The following is a 19,763-nucleotide window of genomic DNA, read 5'->3' on the forward strand; positions in this document are numbered from 1 at the left end:
GAGGCAAACGATCACTTTAAAAATAATGATTACCGCCGCCCATGGATACCTACAACACCGGCGCAAAGGGAATTTGTTGCCAACTTTTCAGCTCTTCTCTTGAAGGCCCCTAAGTCGTATCGGGACGAAAATACTTATACAGGCAGCTGGTTCACAAAGAAGTGAGCGTAGCGGAAAGTGCTTTTCAAATCGCAATGGAACGACAGGCGTCAAGGTCAATAGTATGGAATTTCGCATTCTGCCTTGATGTCCGATTTTGGAATTCAGCCGAGGGTATATATAATTCTTTAGAGAACTCCCCACGATAAATGCAGCAGAAGATACTGAGGACTAAAGGATTTAGCCGATAGGTAAGAGCAGGGTTGTCGACTATACGAACCGCCCTACGTGCGATGATTTCAAATGGTACGCCGCCACGCACACTCCGTATGCTTCCGACAAGAGGTGAAAACAGTATTTAATGTTGGGTCGAATTTGCGCTTAACACAGTTGCAAGCGGTGACCCGGAGTAGTGTACCGTGTCGCCTTACACACCAAGCTTTTTGGAGACTAATTTAGCCTTGGAACTGTGACAAATTAAAGAATCTGAGAACTTAAAAAGGACTTTTGATTTAATAAATAAACGACTAAAGTCAATATATTACGTTAGCGATGTTGCAATAATGATTCAAAATCGATCAGACGTTTGTTTGACACATGAATCATTAAAGAAAGCTTAGGATGGAATGTTATAGATTCCTTTTGGTATTGAAGAAAGTTACGAAGGATATGTTATTTAATTTAATCAATAAAATTTGTTAGGAAACTTTATTGTAGGTGGTTTACTCGTGTAAAACATTTGGAATGCACATTTTCAATATCAATGTTGTGATTTCACCTTTCTGTGGTCACAATTCCTTAACGTTATCTAGCGTATTCAAAGGTTGTCAAAAAATATATAAAATTTCTAAAACCACTTATTTTAGATATTTCATTATTGGACACATAGACACAGATTTTTTGGACTTTTTTGGCATTAATACATACAATGAATTGCATGAAATCTTCTGATAGTAATATCTTAGCAAAATCCACGAAAATAAAATACGTTAAGCGTGTAGTCTCAATAAATCACGGTTAACAATATCGAAGGGTTTAACATGATCTCTAGCCTGATTAGCCTAAGAGCTAACTATATCATAATTAATATCCTATTTTTGGAAAAAAAATATTAATAATTGTTTGAATAAGATTGTAATTAATATTTATTTGATTATGTAATAATATATTTTAATAATTTGATAAATAAATATAAAAATTGACTATTATGATATGACTACAAAACGTATAACGTACAAAAATCGTCAGAACAGTGAGGTCACTCCGTGAAGCCTGTGAAGTGCCCAGGAGACTTCTATGCTTCTGGAAGGCTCGCTAAATTAGCCAGGACTTAACGCACAACGAGTACTTATGAGTCTAAGTGGGGAAAATGAGTCCATTAACCATACCATACCATAGTAATAAAAAAATATCTAACTTGATCAATGATCGCTGTTGTCACTGTCGGCATGAGTGCCATACTTCATAGATTTTGCAATTTGTATGTAAAACACCTAACTTAATATCTATGTATAAACGTAATAAAAATGGATGGACCGTTGCAATAAAAATTTAAATTATTTTATTTTAGTGTGTTAATATTAATATTTATCATAGTTTAGTCGTTTGTTAACTTAGCTTTTACACATTGAAAGAAAACACTTTTTTACCGGATTGAAGCTATGTATTATTTTACTAATTTTTAATAATTATAAGTTTATAATAATGATGCATTTTGATTTCTGTATTTTTTTAATAACCAAATGAGTGGAAAGAGAAGCTCCTAGACTCCAAAGTTCCTCGGAATTCTATAATCGTCCCGATGACATGTTTACGACATCTACCCACAGGACATAATGGATACAAAAAACACTGAAGATACAAAAGAATCATTACTAGAATAAAACGGGTCAAAATTTTATCGACATCGTGTTGAAAAATCGATACAGCCTTTTAGAGATAATACCGCATTTTGTTGACTAACTTTTTCCGTAGCCTTGTTTAAATGTTAAAGGAAGTTATCATGCAATAAATTATATACACCAATCAATATATGGTGTATATAGTACTTTAGTATAAGATTCAGACTAAGTCTGACTACCGTACGACAAAAATTATTTTAAAAGACGGGAGCCAAAGTTCATAGGTCTCGTTTTTAAATCTTAGGCTAAGTGTAACAGTAAACGTTGCTCATAAAGTAAAGTTCTACCAAAACGAAAAACCTAGTGGCATCTGTTTTTGATTGCAATAAATAGCATCTATAGTCCAATGACAGACACTGCATACGATGTGAAAACAAACGAAAACTTGTATACTATATCACCGCGACAATTTCACGATAATTCAATATAGCAGTTTTAGAACTTAAATCCTTTATTACCTTCAATAACAAATATTTCAACAGAGGCACTCTCCCGTCGTCTCTACCCGACAAGCGTAGGTACTATTTATCGGTTTTTAAATTATCTAAAAAAAATTGAAATTAGAAAAAAAGAAAGAGATATATCTTTGTCAAGGACCAGGGATCGACTGCCGCTGCTCCAGCTTGGTATATTCATAAACCTTCCGTTTGATTACCTAGTGGTATATAGGCAAAGTTTATCAATATAGGTTATATACTACCCATAAAAGTACGCACAGATTACCTTATATATTTTTTTATAACTGGGGGCAAACGGGCAACATACCTCATGTTAATTGATACCCACATGTGTGCCACATTGCCAGAGGGCTCCCTCTTTTCTAGATGGACTTCTTTGGAAATTATTTGAGTGGGCAGCTGGTTACACATAGTGGCGGTCTAGTGATACATATTACCTACACCTTTAGTACTGAGTACAGTAATACCCCGACTTACGCTACCTCGACTTACGAGAATTCGGAGTTACGCGATTTAATTTTCTCGTCTACTCGGTTTTTGTTTGAACGCCGCGTAGTCAAAGTCAAGGGAAACTTGACAGAAGCCCTCAGTTCGATTGAAAAACGGTTAACAATGTTGAAAAGCATAGACTCCAATGACGAGCGCGTTTTTGTTACAAAACATGGAATAAAACAATTACTAGGATGCTACGAGAAGATATTACGGGAGAAGACTTTGTTACAATTTATGAAACCTCCTAAATCAAAATAACTTCGGATTCTGTTTATACACTCTATTAATATAGTTTGTCATAGTAGCTAGAATTAGATACTTATTATTCCTAAATTATTGTTTTATTTAGTCTCCAGTCCCAATTAAACATATTTTGTATGTCTTTATATGTAAAATTGTACCCCGACTAACGCGAATTCGACTTACGCGGATAGCGCTCAGTCCCACCTATCGCGTAAGTCCGGGGTATTACTGTATACTCTTCCTTATATATGAAACATTATTGATATCTTTCAAAGATACAATCATTCCTATCAAAGTGAGTCGTTTTCTATTAAGAGCAGAGCTTTCAATCTGCTTAAAAATATCTCTTTAAATTCATTCAGAAATTCCGAAGTAGTTCATCCAGCTTTACTCATAATCAGTACACTTGAAGCTTGATGGAGATATTCAATGATAATCTGGAGCAGGTATATTGTAAGTGGTGATTAGATTTTAAAGCGTATAGGACACCCATGTTGGTCTTGGAGTATATTTCAATGACCTATTGTTGTAAGTGTGTGTTTTCATTACACTACGGCTTTTGATGGTAATCGGAAAGATAAACTATTTAAAGGTTTTAAGCTCGGAATATTATCAACTTCAAGAACGCCTGGAAACATTCGAAGAAATACCTTTATGATGGAATTTTTATAGGTTTTAGACAAAGTTTTTAATTTACTAGGTATTTCGGTAAATTGTTAGGATTAATTACTAATTTAATTTACGATAAATAATCTCATCCCCATATAATAAATATCAAAATAATAACTGTTTTGCTTATCTTAACTTTACTAAGAGTAAAAAAGAGAAATGTTGAATTTTTTTAAAATATATATATAGGATTATTAGATTTTTTTTTTAATGTCCAACCCACTACGCGTTTAGGCAAATCTGTGACCAAGAAGCAAAGAAGCAGGGGAGTGTCTAATTTCCCCTTTCCTAATAAGACAATTTGTTTAATTATTCCTGGCGTCTACTCCGGAAATATCTTCATGATATGTATTGGGGGCCTCAGAGCCCGCTGGACGGCGGGACTCGCGTCATCTCTTGTGCTATTCATCTTACTGACATTCGGTACATTTACACTACTGCGCTATGAGAATGAATTCATATTAGTAAAACTACAATATTACGATGTATAATTTTTTATTCACATTATTTTCAAGCTAATAACTACTTTTTTAAATTATCTATTAATTTACATAGTAAATGTGTTCAAAATATTCTAAACCTGTGTAATGTGTTTAAAATATAAATAGTAATGAAAAGTGGTAACTATTTTAATTTAAAAAAATGACGTGTCGTGATTTAATGGACGCATGCACAGCACCCAAACTCGTAACTAATATGTTTGACACTTAATACTTCCTTTGAGGGCTGAGATTTTGAATAATGTGGTAATAATACGATCCATTTGTATGAATTATTTTTATTTATCTCCGGCCACAGAGACCCGCCTTTGATTTTAACGATTTAATACTATTGTAGGGTTGATGTATGATATCATAATTAACGTGGTTGAGCAGAACCATTCAATTTTGTTTGTTCGATATTTTTGAAATTCGATTCTTGATGGTCTATTGTTTGTTTTTTGTAAGTATAATTTTATTTTATTACTATACTACCTGCCCCCGCGAACTTCGCTTTTAGCTACTAAACACATATAATATGGAACATTTTGGTGTGCTACCCTATAGAAAATTGCTTTTCCGAAATACAACTAGTTTTTAAGATTGTCCATGCAATTATTTTCATAAAGACCTTCCTCAGAGTTCAGAAATAAAATTTAAAAAAATACCATTGATCCAGCCAGTCCAGTGGACCTAGCACTAGTGTGGTCTTAACTAATAAATATTAATGAATCTACATTTATGTCAAATTAAGTCAAGTAAGGAAATTGTTTAATGAAAGATTTTACACTTGTACGAGTTTTTAGACGCATTGTCGCAAAACTATTTCAAAACTCATACTCTTATAATTTTAGTTTAATAGTAGATTAACGAATTTTCAAAGCGATGTGGTAGCGTTTTTAATTTACTTGACACTAGATTTTGAGGTGTTTGGTCTACTTTTTTTAATTAAGAAAAGTAACAAAAACTAAAAAAAGAATTATATTATAATTATGTTTAGGTTAATGAAACTTGAAAGAACTTGTAATACTGATGATGATACTGAAGACCGTGTACTTAATTTGATTTGATTTATATTAAAGATTGATCATTTTATATGTACTATGAGGATTTTAACCTTAACTGAAAGGTGAGACTTATCCAAAACTCATTTTAGGTAAACGCTTTCTCAGATGCTTCAAACATACCACAGCTAAAAACTATGATATAGCTTTTAAAATAAAAGCTATAAAATCGCACGCGTATAAGTAGCTTTAAGCCAGATAGACACAACAATATGCAATTTAGTTAAGAATCTAGACATTTAGGTTCAGCAGGGCCATGATCGCTATCTGCCCTTGGTCTGGGCGAATGGTTTAGAATGCAAATTGTTGATACGTTGACATAACGAAAAAAATCATGTTGAATATGAAAACAAAAGAATTTTTGGTTAAAATATAATGCAGTTTGACCACTTCCAAAGAGAAGATTAATGCCAATTTTTAACGGCTTTAAAAAAAAGGCTGGGCTTTTTGAAGTGAAACTTCTTTATCTCTGTTGTAAAAATATTTACCTTCACATATTTCGGTTACGTGTCACATTTTTCCGTTACGCGTCATCTTTCTTTGGTCCCTACCACGGTTGAATCGAAGAGATACGAAGTGAAATAACAAAAATATATAATAACGATAACAATGACAGTAATAATTTTATTACAATTAATGAAATTCTGTAATAATCCTATTAAAAATACGGGAAAATGAAATAATTGTATTATTCGTATTCATGTCAATAATAATAAAAGCCTTTTGTTAAACTTTATCTTCTGTAACCAATTTATGTAAAGTTGGTAGATAGTAGATCATTTTTCGAAAAATATGGTCATAAAGAAGTTTCACTTCCTACGTGTGTACACAAGTACACACACACATTTTTTATTTATGTAACAGGTGACTTGATGTAAAGTGACGCTTTGCGAGAGGTCTCGCAAGTGCGTTGCCATCCTTTTATGAATTGGTATATTTGAACCTCGGATGTGTGCCGGTTTCTTTATCTGCGCATTTAATAGTTCCTTAAACAAAGGAAAACATAGTGAACCTACAATCTGCGCCTACAAATCATGATGTCGTCATACCCTGAATCTCTCTAATGAAGTTATTCTGACCGCTAAGGGTATATACAACTGGGCCTTCAGCCAAGTCTGGGGTTAGACTGGTCGAGGATGCTTAGGTTACGAGGAAGAGCAGCACCTTCCTTCCTTCGCAACCTAATACCAAAACTGACCACATGATACCAAAACTGCGACGACGTGTGTAACAGAAGAATTGTCGCCACCAAGATTCTGCAGCACTCTGGCCCAATAAAGGCCACTTGGGTATTATTAACTCAATATCTCCTTCAACTTTAATGCATTTAGCGTATAACTTACTGGTCATAGATACGACTATTTCAACAAAATTTTCGTTGTACTCAGCATATGCGTTTGAGCCTGATATAAAAAAAAATGGCCCCACTGTTGGGTTATGAGACTTAATGTTTATTATTTACATAGATACACCAATGGAGAGTGATTTTATGCTTTGTATGTATGAAACCAAATTTAATTTATAAGAGATAAATTACTACACTTTATTTCAGTACTGGCTAGCATAGGCAATAATTCACGATATAATCACCAGTTTGTGGTATGTTCATATATAAATAACCATTATATGCTATTAGTTAGCCACAGAATAACACCATCAGTAGTATAAATTGTATTAAAATGGCAACATGTGAAGAATCATTAAACCTATAGAATATTGATAGAATACATTATAATATAAAATATAGATAGGTACGGAATAGCTGCGCAAACAGACCTAAGGTATATTTATTACAACGGGCAAGGAGCTGGTGGAATTTCTTCAGTTATCGACCAAGAAAACTAGGTCTTGGATTTGAAGGATTCAGACTAAGAGTATAATATGAGGAAAGGTAAAGCGTAGTGAACAATTTGTTTTATTCTACTACTCGAAAAGGAATCCATTCGAAGTGAATTAGTGTCAGTGCTGGTTAGTCAAGTGGGAATTAGTGGAAAGTGGATAAAAAATAGTACACTGGAACAGAGTGTCTTCCCTTTCGTAGAGTGTAAGAAGTGTTATTGGACACTTATGTTAAATATCCTTTTAAGTAAATTAGGTTAGTTTTAATTATTGATTTGTCTTAAGTTAGAGTAGATGGCAGTGTTTCTTGGGTGGCCTGGCGAACCCCGAGGGCCCATCTTACGGCGTGTGAAGGGCTGAGGTGTTTTTAGTGGGTGGGGTCTCGCTACCCCTCTGAATAGCAGAGGGATTTGAGTATAGACCCAGCCCCACAGTCCCCGCGTCAAGCTCGTAATCCTTGGCGCGGGCCTGCGCAAGCGCATTTTCACCTCATAAAAAAAAAAAATATATGGCAGTGTTAAATTGTGTCTTTGATCAAAGATAATTTATTAAAAAAAATCTGCGTCTCCTTTGCTCTGCTAATTTAAAGTAAACTCAACCAATTAAAATGCATTCGGAAAACCATTTACTATAAGCCATACTGACTTTAAACTATACTCTAAATCCGACTCGCTTAAAACTATATTACATAGATTTCAGTCCGATTATCTTATTAGTTAAAGCCATCTTTGAGACGCAATTACCACTTTGGAAACAAGTCCATGCAATAGTACTATAGCTAGACAAACATTTAGTACATTCCATCTAAAAACTCTTGAGTCTATAATTTAGTATAACTTTTGTAAGTACAGTCACGCACAATTCAAGTTTCGTAATATAACAGTCTTGTTAAAAATCGCGTATATGGTTACTATAACACCTGCTGTGATGTGCATTCTAATTTTAAAATTTCCTCAAATCAAAAGTTGTCGGGGTAATGACCTCGCATAACAGTAACATATCAATGTCTCATCTTTTAAGAATTGTAGATTAAATGTATTATTTTTTATTTAAAATAAAACTTCACACCTGCGACAAATACGGCGAAGAAGCCAAATATTGTATCGACTTATTTCTAAACGCTATTTATGTCCTATTATAGGTTCAGGAACAGTACAGTACCTCACAGTAAAGTTATAATTTGTCCTACTAGTGAAATTATGTAGAATAAATATAAAGGCATGATTTTGTTCTCCAATATTTTTTTTATTAAACTCTACAACAAAATTACTTGGTTTTCTATCTATACCTTTTAATTTAAAATTATTTCATACAACCGCAATAAATACTTTCATATTTATTTTAAATTCAAACATACAGTGCATAACAATAGTTATAAAAAGTCCATTTATTACCAATCTTTAAAAATGGTAGTAAAGTACAGTAGAATTATATATATAAAGATGCGTGTACGTTACTGAACTGCTCTTAAACAGCTGTATGGTTAAGATTCACAAATCAGTTCGCCAGATGGCGCTGCAGTCGGTACTTGATACTTTGTTTAATATCGTAATTGCTTGAAATAGGATGCAGGACAAGGTCTGTCGAGTCCGCTATAAATGTGTTCTATACATTTTTTTCTTGTTACTCGTTATCTTAACTCCTTCAATATCAAAATTCTTGCTACAAAAAGCATCCTGCTAACGCTTTTATATCTTCTATCAACCTTTTTCTAATTGGATACAGTGCATTAGGTATGAGTCTATTTTTTACGTTTTGACATAATACGAAAGATTAAAAGGTTCTTGAAAAGGTTTCTTGTTCGGGGCAAGTAACAAGTTTCGTGAAACAAAAGCAAGTATTCGAGTAACGAGGACCGCACTGACTATCGCTTGCATGTCTACTAAATTAGGGACTATCTTGCACTTTGCACTTTAATATACGCTTAACTAAATGTATAACAAAAATACCCGATAAATTGAAAACCGCCTTCATGCGGTGGTCTACATCTCGAAGAGTGTAAAAGATATTGATAAACTTTATACATTTAATTTTTTAAGGTTTTTAGAGATAGGGGAGTGGGGCTACAAAAATTTTTTTTGAAGAAGAAGGTTTACATTTTATGTGTCCTTGTTTTCTTTGTGTTTTATTACGTCTTAGTGTAGTATTTTTTATAAGAAGTAAAATCAAATCGCTATGTCTCTATGCTAAAACAACATCTAATTACATATATGGCTATTTGTGTGTGAGATTTATAATATATCATGAAGTAATCTACACTAAATATTTATAACCTATAAAAAGTGAGCATATTTTAATTGAAAATATAAATAAATTCCCTGCTTAAGTACAGCGTGTCAATCAGTCATCTTTTCTGGCCCTCAGATCTCTGTTTCGTGCTTATTTTTTTCTATGGCTGGTTTTCTCACGATGTTAATTGCGCAAATATAAAGTCCTTTGGTTCACAGCTGGGGTTTGAACCTACGACCTCAAGGATTAGAGTCGCACGCTGTAGCCACTAGAGGAACACTGCTACATGTGGAGGATACTACAATAGATATGAAAATATTGTGGTTCCAAGTGGAATAAAACAGCTGTCTCCAAGTCAAGTAATCCGAGCCCGTCTAGTATTCTGTTTTCTTTTAAATTCATCACCGATAACAAACACTATTTACGATCGCTATAAATCGACGTGAATTCAATCTCAGAATACTAACATAAAATTTCGCTAACTAAAAACATAAAATGAAACAATTATACACATTACAAAACGAAACTACACTACGATTAGATTGTAAATATTTTATCATAGACGATGTTTTTGAATTTTTATTTAGACATTTACACTTGACAAGATGGCACTTCCTGACCGTTTTACCGACAGTAAGTCTAATTTTAATAGCGCTATCTAGTCTCTGAGACAACATATATCTATGTTAGTTAGTTATAAGCGAATTAGTACTGCTGAGTAATAAAAAAAATGTTTGCTTAGAAACTGCATTTTTATGATATAATATTAAAAAAGCTAATATTTATGTACTAATTCGATGGCTCAGTCTTTCAAATTCGAAATAATTTATTTTGTATGATATAATAGCTAAAATAATATACAACCTTTTAAGTCAGTACAAATTACTTGTATCTAGTATGGTGATAAATAAATAATTACGTTTATTATATGAATGCTAGATAATGTTTGTGTATGTGTAGGTGTCGGTAATGTTATACAATAACAACCATTAAATCCTTCTCTTCTGTGTAACTCAAGATTTGCATCCATTGGTATAATTCTTGTATTTTTTATAATTATTATAATAAGATTATTTTAAGTCACTTTCATTGCATCACGTAATTATTACAACTTTTTCATCTTACTTATGATCATGAGAGTATACATGAGATAATACGATTTTCACTCGTATCTAGTAATCAAAACAGTCACAACAGTATTCTCTGAGACTAGATGGTGCTAATCAAATTAGACTCACGGTCGGTAAAACGGTCAGGAAGCGCCGCGTCATTTTTAGAAGTCTAAATGATAATTAAAAAACATTGTTCACAATAAAATACATAACAATCTAGTCGTAAGCCAGAAACTTAAATACGCGTCTAGAAAATTTTAATCTTTACACAATGAAATTAAATAATTACTTCATTTTCGTTTACTTCTTGAGTGATTTCGGTACAAATAATTTTTGTTTAATTTTTTAAAAGTTTTTTTACTGTAAATTATAATATTTAATTTTATGTTACGATCTAGCTATTTCAAAAAGTGATTCAAGCTGTGATAAGTCAAATGTTGCCTTAAACGAAGGAAATATTGGCGAAAATGGCAACTTGCCCTGGCTGGGAGTTCTACGAGTACATATACGTTAGTTGTTTAGATTAATCAAAATGAAAAGACATTAAAATTTTTAAAGTATTGTAACGGCATAAACAGGGCCTTCATTATTATCCTTCACCCGATTGTGCCCAACGAAGGAATGAGACAGGTTTCCATTAATAATCTAAGAGATTCGGTCCAGGCTAGGTACCCAGGATTAAACACTTACATTAATTAAAAAATACAAACATAATGTATTAATGACAAAGACATAACTAATAAAATAGAAATACGACATTTTACTCCAACATTTATATTATTTAATTGATTTAGCGTAGTATTTTCAAGTTTTGTTTGTGTAATGTTTACACATTACATCATTAATTATCGCTGTTTTTTTTTAATTACATTGGTGTCCGTTTCAGTGGAGTCTCTGAAGTTAGCAGGGCACTTACCAGCAGAGCACCAGAGAAAAACTAGCATTTTGATTACATTGTATTGAATTAAAACTATACTGCATATACATAAGAACTCCGCCTTTTCTATTAGATCTATTAAATATGTAGAGTAAGTAAGTGACTATATTGCCAATTTTCGTCCAATACGTCACGTGTACTCTGCTAAAAGAATGGTAAGATTTCTGGGCTAAACTTTGATTGTTTTGCCTAGATATGTAATAGATCTAATTTCCGTATGTAATAGATCTAAAAAAGATTCCGAAGTCTAGACCTAAAACTTACTGTTTTAAAACGGCGATAATATTGATTTATTTGCAGATAAAGGTACATTATTCCAAACGGCTGTGACTGGTATACTATTAGTAAAGACCAACTTCGCTATAGCCAATTCGGGGGATGTCAACAGAGTGTCTAAACACGTTCTTAAGTAAGTCATAATATTTTCTATACGCGTAACCTTGAAGATCTAGGAAAACAATGACTAGATGTCATGCATTGTAAACGTTCTATGAATGGCATATCCAGCCCAGAAGAAGAGCTGAAATTAATCTTGTTATTATTATTTGGCAACAAGCTTCAGTCCAATCTGGCCCATTCCATGATTGAATAAGTCCATCAAATCAGTATCGCTTTTGCTATTGGAAGTAATAGACTGAGAATAATACAGGAGTACAATTACATGCTGTACCTGTTATAGGAGAGCTGAATATTCAGTCGAATTTATAACGGTACAAATATGAAAAAATCAAGACCAGGGTCTGAATTTGTACATATATCTATAAACAGGTTTAATTTACCTACCTATTACGAAATTCTAATACACAGAAATAGAAAAATAAATATGCTCACAGATTAAGATCTTTCTTAATTCTCTATCTTCTGTGCCAAAAATGTATGTACCAAGTCCAAACCTCTTACTCATAAAATTTAGTATTTCGTTTCTTTCCATCCAATTGTATGCATGTCGTAGCCAGTTTAACGGCGCTGTTTTGTTAAGAGCCTAGGCTGATAATTGAACGGCCTATTAAACTAGTTGGCTGCGACATGTTCACTGTGACGAAATGAGACAAGTCTATTTCTATAAATTCTTAAAAAGAAAAACCTTGCTTATACATACTTAAAGGTACTTAAAACTATCATATCTGTTATATTCTCTTATAGGACAGATAGTAAAGCGATGTTTATAACAACGAATAAAACACCGGTGTACTATAGAATCCACGACGTGATGACACATCCGGAATACGAATTTGAAACATATAATTCTATAGCGTTATTGGAATTAATTGTAAATATTTTTCATGGTAAGATTAAACCTCTTTCTTCGTCTAATGTTAGCAAACAGAGGTTCAGGTTTTATGTGAGATTTCCCTTCGTCTTTTCCTGCTGTCTTTAAAACTAAATAAGACTTCAAAGACAGAATAATGCTGAAAGGCTGGGTCATATTATTTATTAATTATTTAAGCGTAGATAAACAATAAGTTTGTACGTGAATAAAGTGTGATATAGTGATATTTTTTATAGACCATTGGGCAAACGGGCTCTTAAAGATAAGTGATACCGCCGCCTTTGGACACTCTCAATGCCAGAGGGCTACGTTAAGAGAGTGCGTTGCCGGCCTTTTAAGAATTGGCTCTTTTCTTAAACCTAGGCCGTCGGTCGTCGAGGTGATACAGGTGGAATTTCGTATTCTACCTGATGATGACACTCCGCTGCAGGTGTTAATCCGAACAATTCCTTTAAACACTCTCCGTGGTCAATGCGGTAGAAGATGCAGAGTGAGCTTACATCTCTACGAAACGCCAAGGGATCAAGCAGCTCGGGAAGCGATAGATCGTTGACGTTTCGACCCGCTCTTCCTTCTAATTATTGTGATTAATATTATATTAAAATGTTATTATGAGATATTAAGATTAATATTTTAAGAACATTAAGCTCAACGTGACGATGATAAATTGTTATTCCTTATAAATAAAACAAATTAAATGTAACTATCACATCATATTCAAACGCCATGGATGATGCCAGAAAATGCAATAAAATACTAAAGAGGAAATAGAAAATTAAAAAAAGGTAAAAGTGCATATAAAAAAAGTTCGACAAATCATTGAAGCGAGAAAAGTAATATTCTGAGAGGCTTTCCCAATAATGAAAACCTGATATTAAAGTAAGATAGTGATGCTCTTAATGTTTTCAGACAAAAATCGGAATTTGAAACCAATATGTTGGCCGAACTATATGTACAATACGTCAACGAATTTGTATGCATTGGGTTATACAGATGGTATGTTCTATATATATAAATAAAATTTAATCGCAAAACATGTTGCTAAGCGCAAGACGACTGGACCAACTCGTGTAATTTAAATTTATTTCTTGAACTCATGAAAATTGAAAGATAAATGAAAAAAAATCATAGTTCAATAGTTTTATTTAATACTTGGATTTTTATTCCGCAAAGCAAACCGTCTCTATGTTCAATATGTTGGTATGTAGCTACTAAAACGGTAGGCTAAGTAAAAAATATTTTAAGGCGAAACAAAGTTCGTGGGAGCAGCTAGAAATTGCGTAAATCATTGACAAAAATTCTCTTTGTAGTCATTATTACAAAGAACAAAGTATTTGAATGAATACTACAGGGGTTGTTTATTATGAACGGATCGGATTCAATACTAAATTTTATCTATAATGTGATAGGTGTTGGGGAGACCTATCTCCCCTAGGAAGGACGGGTACATTTTATTTTTTTTCTTTTTCTACTATATAGTTTGAAACCACAACAATATATTGTATAGACCGACGTCTAACCTAAAAATGCATCTGTATTTGACAATTGAACGAAACGTTGCCGGTGCATAAACTGTACCACAGGCAACAGTCAACGAAATTTTTATTTCTATATTTTAATTTGGAATAACAGAGGCCTATGTCTCCCGACAGACCCAACTTCTCTATCTCTCCTACGTCATCAAACCTAACAGCTGCTGAACAATGATGATAACAGCTGATGAATTCCTAAAATATTGTTTCAGAAAATAAATTATTGGAGAAAGTTGTATTCAAAATGCAATATGTCACCCGGCCATTATGTGAGGAGTTTTACAATAGGGCCAATGTATGTATGTTAACTCAGAAATAGTTATAAATACTATATCGTGACAAAACCTTTTAATTAAATTCTTGACACTTATTGAAGCAGCGCCTTGCGGTTTTTTAATGTGCAGTTCTAGCGACAGCCATAACATTGATAGTAAAATTTCAGCTAGCACAAGAATCCTTGCCGCAATATCAGTGTGGCTTTGCAATGTATAATACAAAAAATTGTGATTGGGAGAATGGAATGGTATTCGCCTCGAATTCAACCGGTACATGGACTTTGGTGTGTAATCTTGAGTTAAAGTACCTACGTTTTAGCGTATATACATTGGCACATTGAAAACGAAATAGCCTTCTTGTATTAAATAATTTTTATTTCCTACAAGTACACAAAATACATTAAAGAACTTGTGTGCCACAGGTCAATATAACCAAGTAGTAGGTAATAAATACCTTACTAAGACGTCAAGAAATGTTTTTTTCATAGTTTACATAACAGTTTTTAATGTTTTTTTTAGTTATTGCCGGATAAGGTTGTCCATTTTTTTTTTCAAAAAATTATAGAATAAGTACACGTAATCTTTCAAAAATTAAAAATAGCAGTGTTGACCTAGCCAGCTTCAGCGTGCGACTCTCATCCCTGAGGTCGTAGGTTCGATCCCCGGCTGTGCACCAATGGATTTTCTTTCTATGTGCGCATTTAACATTAGCTCGAACGGTGAAGGAAAACATCGTGAGGAAACCGGCTTGCCTCAGACCGAAAGTTAAAAAGTCGACGGTGTGTGTCAGGCACAGAGGGCTGATCACCTACTTGCCTATTCAATTGACAAACGATCATGAAACATATACAGAAATCTGAGGCCCAGACCTAAAAAGGTTGTAGCGCCATTGATTATTTATTATTATTAATCTTTCAGAATCTGTTTTTGCTTTTAATTTTTATTTGTTAAATGTCTTTTAAAATATAGTATAATCACACTAACCTAATCCACTTTTGCATGATATTTATTTACAGATTGGCTTTGGTTTACGTGGCCCAAGTTGCAGAGGACCAGTTAGATTTTTGGATATCTATCCATACCTCAATTGGTTTACAGCTGCCACAGACCTTATTATAGCCAGATACGAAAAATGAAGTAAATATGTGCAAATCAAAATATTTATTTAAACTCATAAATTCTGCCTCTCATAATCCTTAACATATTAGAATAAAAATACGTTAACTAAGTTTCCATCAAACTGGCCCTATACAGAAATTCCAATAGGAACTCCTATATTGTCTATCCCTTGTAGAAAAAACAATGTATTACTGATAAAATGCATTGTTTTTAATACTATCTGGAAAAACCCACGATATATACTTGACGATAGGAAGGACATTTAATTTAGAAATCAAATCCATAGAAGATTATCGATCACACGGCTGTCGCGTCCAAGCACCAGAATAGAAAAGAATGCAGGTGAGGTAGTCAGCACGCAATATCCTGTCGCGTCAAAATGATATAAGGTGATGTTGTCATTACGCAAAACTCTTACAATGAAATAATTGGGGGCTCTAAAATGATGTAATAATATTTCAAATGTTAAGTATACATTTAATACTAATAAACCCGTATATAAACTCTGTTTTAATTAAATTTTCAGCGATCTGCTATTCGTATAACGGCAAGAGTTCTCCATATAAATCCTAAGTTCTAATTATTTTTACAGCATTTAATTACTGTACTTTCTAACCGACTTTAAATACAAAGTAGGTAAATTAACGAGTATATTTTACGAGGTGTGATTTGAATTATACAGATTTGAAATTATTAGTTACCTCTAAGATTAAAATATATATACATATACACTACATAAACTACCTAATTTATTATACTATTAAAGTTAATTAATAAAAGTGGTTATAGGGTTCAAAGTTAAAGTACCATGAATAAGCCAACATTATCAAAATGAAATCGTTTTCAAAATGGTTATTTTCAGCCTCCAGATTAACCCTTGGATTGGGTAATTAAGTTTTACCTGAATTGGTGTAGTTAAATTGTCTGTGACCTTATCGTCTTTGAGGGAGGTTAACCTGTGTATTTCAAAATTAAAGAGTCTATCTGTGTAGTAAGTCTGTCATACAATGTGCTTGTCTATGCTTATGCTATATCTGTGGTATGGAAATTATTTCTTTGTTGTACCACGATTTCCAAGACCATCCATAGTCTATACAATAAGCACTTATCGCAAAATTGTTACAATATAATGTAATGTCAGGCTCCTAAAATATAGTTCTCACTAAATGAGGAGCGTGGGACACATATTTTTATGTATGGCAATAAACTTTTACACATAGGTATATTAGTTTAAATAATATATAAAGTATTGACAATATTCTTTACCTATTGCCCATAATAAAAACCTATTGCTCATAATAAAAATTGATATATTATTCCTTATTCTAATAACATAAGTACCAAAGCATTTTTTAAATACTTTTAAAGTCGCGACCACTATTAAAATTACAAGAGAAAATGTTTAATATATTTTAATCTTAATTATTGTATTATTATTTAAATTAACTTTAACAGAACAGAGGTAAGGCTTTATTTAAAAACATTAACAAAACAAAAGCAACACTGATCGAACTAACTCGCTGTATTTATCTTTTTCAAAGCATCGTTCTACAAACTCGATCGCTTGTCGAAGTTTTGCTCGAGGCACTTTTATTATAGTATCCTAGTCTCGGGTGTTCCCTGTATCACCATTGTATTTTATACAATGTGTACATTATTTGCAAAAGAACTTAATTATAAAAGCTGTTTTAATAATTCAAATGTAATTCTCTCGTAATTCTCTCCGTGGGTACTTCAAATAGCTTAAGAGACATGTCGACACGAATTAAAATTAATATTAACATGAGACGGCAACAGATAACTTTCTATCTTTTCTAATGTGCTAGAACTGCGCGAACCTTAAACGTTAAAATATCTTTAAGACAAAACAACAGGTTATTGTGTGCTGTTTTAATATGATACGAACTATGCTTACGTTTTCAGACCAAATTATAATAAGTTAATTTTGGAATGAGAACTGGCTTTAACCTTGGATCAAGTAATCCTTTACATTATACCAAAGAGAATTAATTGCTTTTAATATGCTATCTTTAGCTAATTGGCCTTAGCGAGTAGCTTAAATAAATATATGTTTACGTTCAGCTGCAATTACGCTATCCACAAAATCAAAATCCAATATGCTTACAGGGAAAACACAAAAATTTAAATGTAAAACAAGTTACCCCGTAACTTTTTTCATCTTGCTATAATTATGTTCGAACACAAATTGTGTTAGCATAGTTATGACTCGTTGATGTATATCAATCGAGCTTTTAAAACATCTTCGTAACGTTTTAGTTAAAATTCAAATTGGAACAATAAATATTCTACCTTATTATGTGCCAGTAGGTTGGAATATAATTAGTATATTTAAATAATATTCGCTATCAAATACGCACAATGATTATTCAAAACATGGTGTATTGATTGCTATGATTTTCTATAGTAGATGCTAGATTAAAGGAATGACGGCCATCAGACATCAAAAACAACATTCGCGGAACATCGTGCAGCCAAGCATCTCGAGCTTGACGACTCGTTGCGTTATGCCTGAGCCTTTAGGGCTCAAGCTTTTAGTAATCTTTGTAAGGGTTCTTTAATAATACAGCGTACCCACTGAAAGCCGGCCATGCAGCAGCTTTGTGGCAGTGAATATATCAGAAACCACTTGAAAAGCTAAGTTGCATGTGTGCTTATTTTCAGACACAACTTTAGGCAAAGACATTTATATAAATTAATTTAATCCATGTAATCTGGTATAGGTATCATTGTTGTACTGGATCTTCTAGCGTAAAAATCAATGAAAATCTTCGCTTTATTTGTAAACTCAAACTTGAAAATGACGTTCACTGTGCTGTATTTCTCGTATTTTGCGTACGAGTCTATTTTATAAATGATTTTTGGGGGTACGGTCTGGTTCCATTTGAATATGGGGGCCGTTTTTATGAGCCGATCTACGTCTTCCTGGTGAAAACCGGTGTCGTACCACAGTTTGCTTGGCGTACGTTTGCTGCAGGAGACACGGATCATTACACACGTGATTTTATTGTAAAATATGTCGTACAGGGAAACCTGGAAAATTAAAAATAGATTTAGTATTTTCTATTGCCCTTGGGTTATAATACACAGAGATACACACAAACGCTATATAATCGAACTGGTATAACTGGTAAAATATTAAGATGACTAGCTTTACTCCACGGGCGTTTTGAACAAAAAAACATTCGCTTTAAAAACGGTCAAATAATATTTATAAAAACAGTTTTGATCTTAAAAAAGTTTTATTAGACAGATAAAATTTCATAAAGTTCAAAAAAATCGAAGTTGTGAACCGAAAATACAATTCGGTGTGTAAATTTGTTCCGAATTTTTATTTTATTTTAGACTAGGTCACATATTTTAATCCTATATAACAAATGCAATTAACGTTTAAAAGAGTAAAAATAATGTTTACAGCATAGGTCCCAGTTGCAGTGTGTCCACTGGCTTCAACGCGTCCCTCTTCCCTGTACATGACCTCACCGTCAATGTTAGAACATTCTCCATGTTTATCTACCACATTGGATAAATCTATAAATCAGAATTGGTATGAATGTTGGTTTATATAGTCGAGCTTGATGATTAAAAAATGCCTGGCACTGATAAGAAATTGCGATGTACCTTCTTAATATACATCTAATTCATGAAGCGTAATATTAAATCTCTTCAAAAGTGATTAAATATTTTAATTTAATTTTATATTTAAAAAAAAACAATTGAATACGCAGTTTTTATACGTACTTGTTCTCATAACCATGCTAGAATCGCTGAACTTTGATATAACAAAGTCGTCTTCTTTGTCAATTGTTTCACTTAAAAACGGGTTTTCAGTTACTGTATCGCTTTTGTTTAGCTCATTGTTACGCCGACTTGTGAATGTAAATAAGTTTCTCTCTATCCAGGGAACGTATGGGGAGAGCAGGATGAATCGGGATGGTAAAGAACAACCAGGACCAAGGGTGCTTATGCCAACCTATAATGAAATCAGAAATAATCATTAGCCGAATATAAATTAAATGCTGTAAAA

General features: G+C 32.9%; 2 protein-coding genes across 12 annotated transcripts in view; one reads left to right on the forward strand and one right to left on the reverse strand.

The window, feature by feature from the left end:
• The first annotated feature begins 9,965 nt into the window (after positions 1-9,965).
• Positions 9,966-19,738, forward strand: LOC123710581. 11 transcript variants are annotated; one of them, XR_006753848.1, is made up of 11 exons: positions 9,969-10,017; positions 10,813-10,905; positions 10,984-11,094; positions 11,823-11,931; positions 12,666-12,808; positions 13,702-13,788; positions 14,537-14,619; positions 14,767-14,883; positions 15,616-15,736; positions 19,154-19,283; positions 19,639-19,738. XR_006753848.1 is itself a non-coding variant. In XM_045662577.1 (10 exons), exons 1-9 carry the CDS (start codon positions 9,969-9,971, stop codon positions 15,733-15,735), a joined length of 912 nt encoding a protein of 303 aa, XP_045518533.1. In that variant the 5' UTR covers position 9,968; the 3' UTR covers position 15,736; positions 16,245-16,904. The 11 variants fall into 11 exon arrangements, 10 of the variants coding, with proteins under 10 accessions (XP_045518540.1, XP_045518533.1, XP_045518532.1 ...); XM_045662577.1 differs by lacking the exons at positions 19,154-19,283; positions 19,639-19,738 and adding an exon at positions 16,245-16,904 and having other exon boundaries at positions 9,968-10,017; XM_045662576.1 differs by lacking the exons at positions 19,154-19,283; positions 19,639-19,738 and adding an exon at positions 16,005-16,214.
• The window catches only part of LOC123710580, a 61,382-nt gene continuing 59,773 nt past the window's right edge, over positions 18,155-19,763 (reverse strand). The window contains exons 8-10 of the mRNA XM_045662573.1: positions 19,478-19,709; positions 19,152-19,267; positions 18,155-18,769 (exon numbers count right to left, since the gene is read on the reverse strand). Of these exons, the coding sequence (XP_045518529.1) occupies positions 18,437-18,769; positions 19,152-19,267; positions 19,478-19,709 (681 nt within the window). The 3' untranslated portion in view covers positions 18,155-18,436. The remainder of the gene's footprint in view (positions 18,770-19,151; positions 19,268-19,477; positions 19,710-19,763) is intronic.

Source organism: Pieris brassicae, chromosome 6 (genome assembly GCF_905147105.1).
Source record: "Pieris brassicae chromosome 6, ilPieBrab1.1, whole genome shotgun sequence".
NCBI lineage: Eukaryota > Metazoa > Arthropoda > Insecta > Lepidoptera > Pieridae > Pieris > Pieris brassicae.

Coding starts and splice junctions, on each gene's coding strand:
- LOC123710581 (XM_045662577.1), top strand. CDS start 9,969: ATGAAACAATTATACACATTACAAAACGAAACTACACTACGATTAGAT. Junction 10,018..10,812: donor AACTACACTACGATTAGATT/GTAAATATTTTA, acceptor TCTAGTCGTAAG/CCAGAAACTTAAATACGCGT. Junction 11,095..11,822: donor AGTTCTACGAGTACATATAC/GTTAGTTGTTTA, acceptor ATTTATTTGCAG/ATAAAGGTACATTATTCCAA.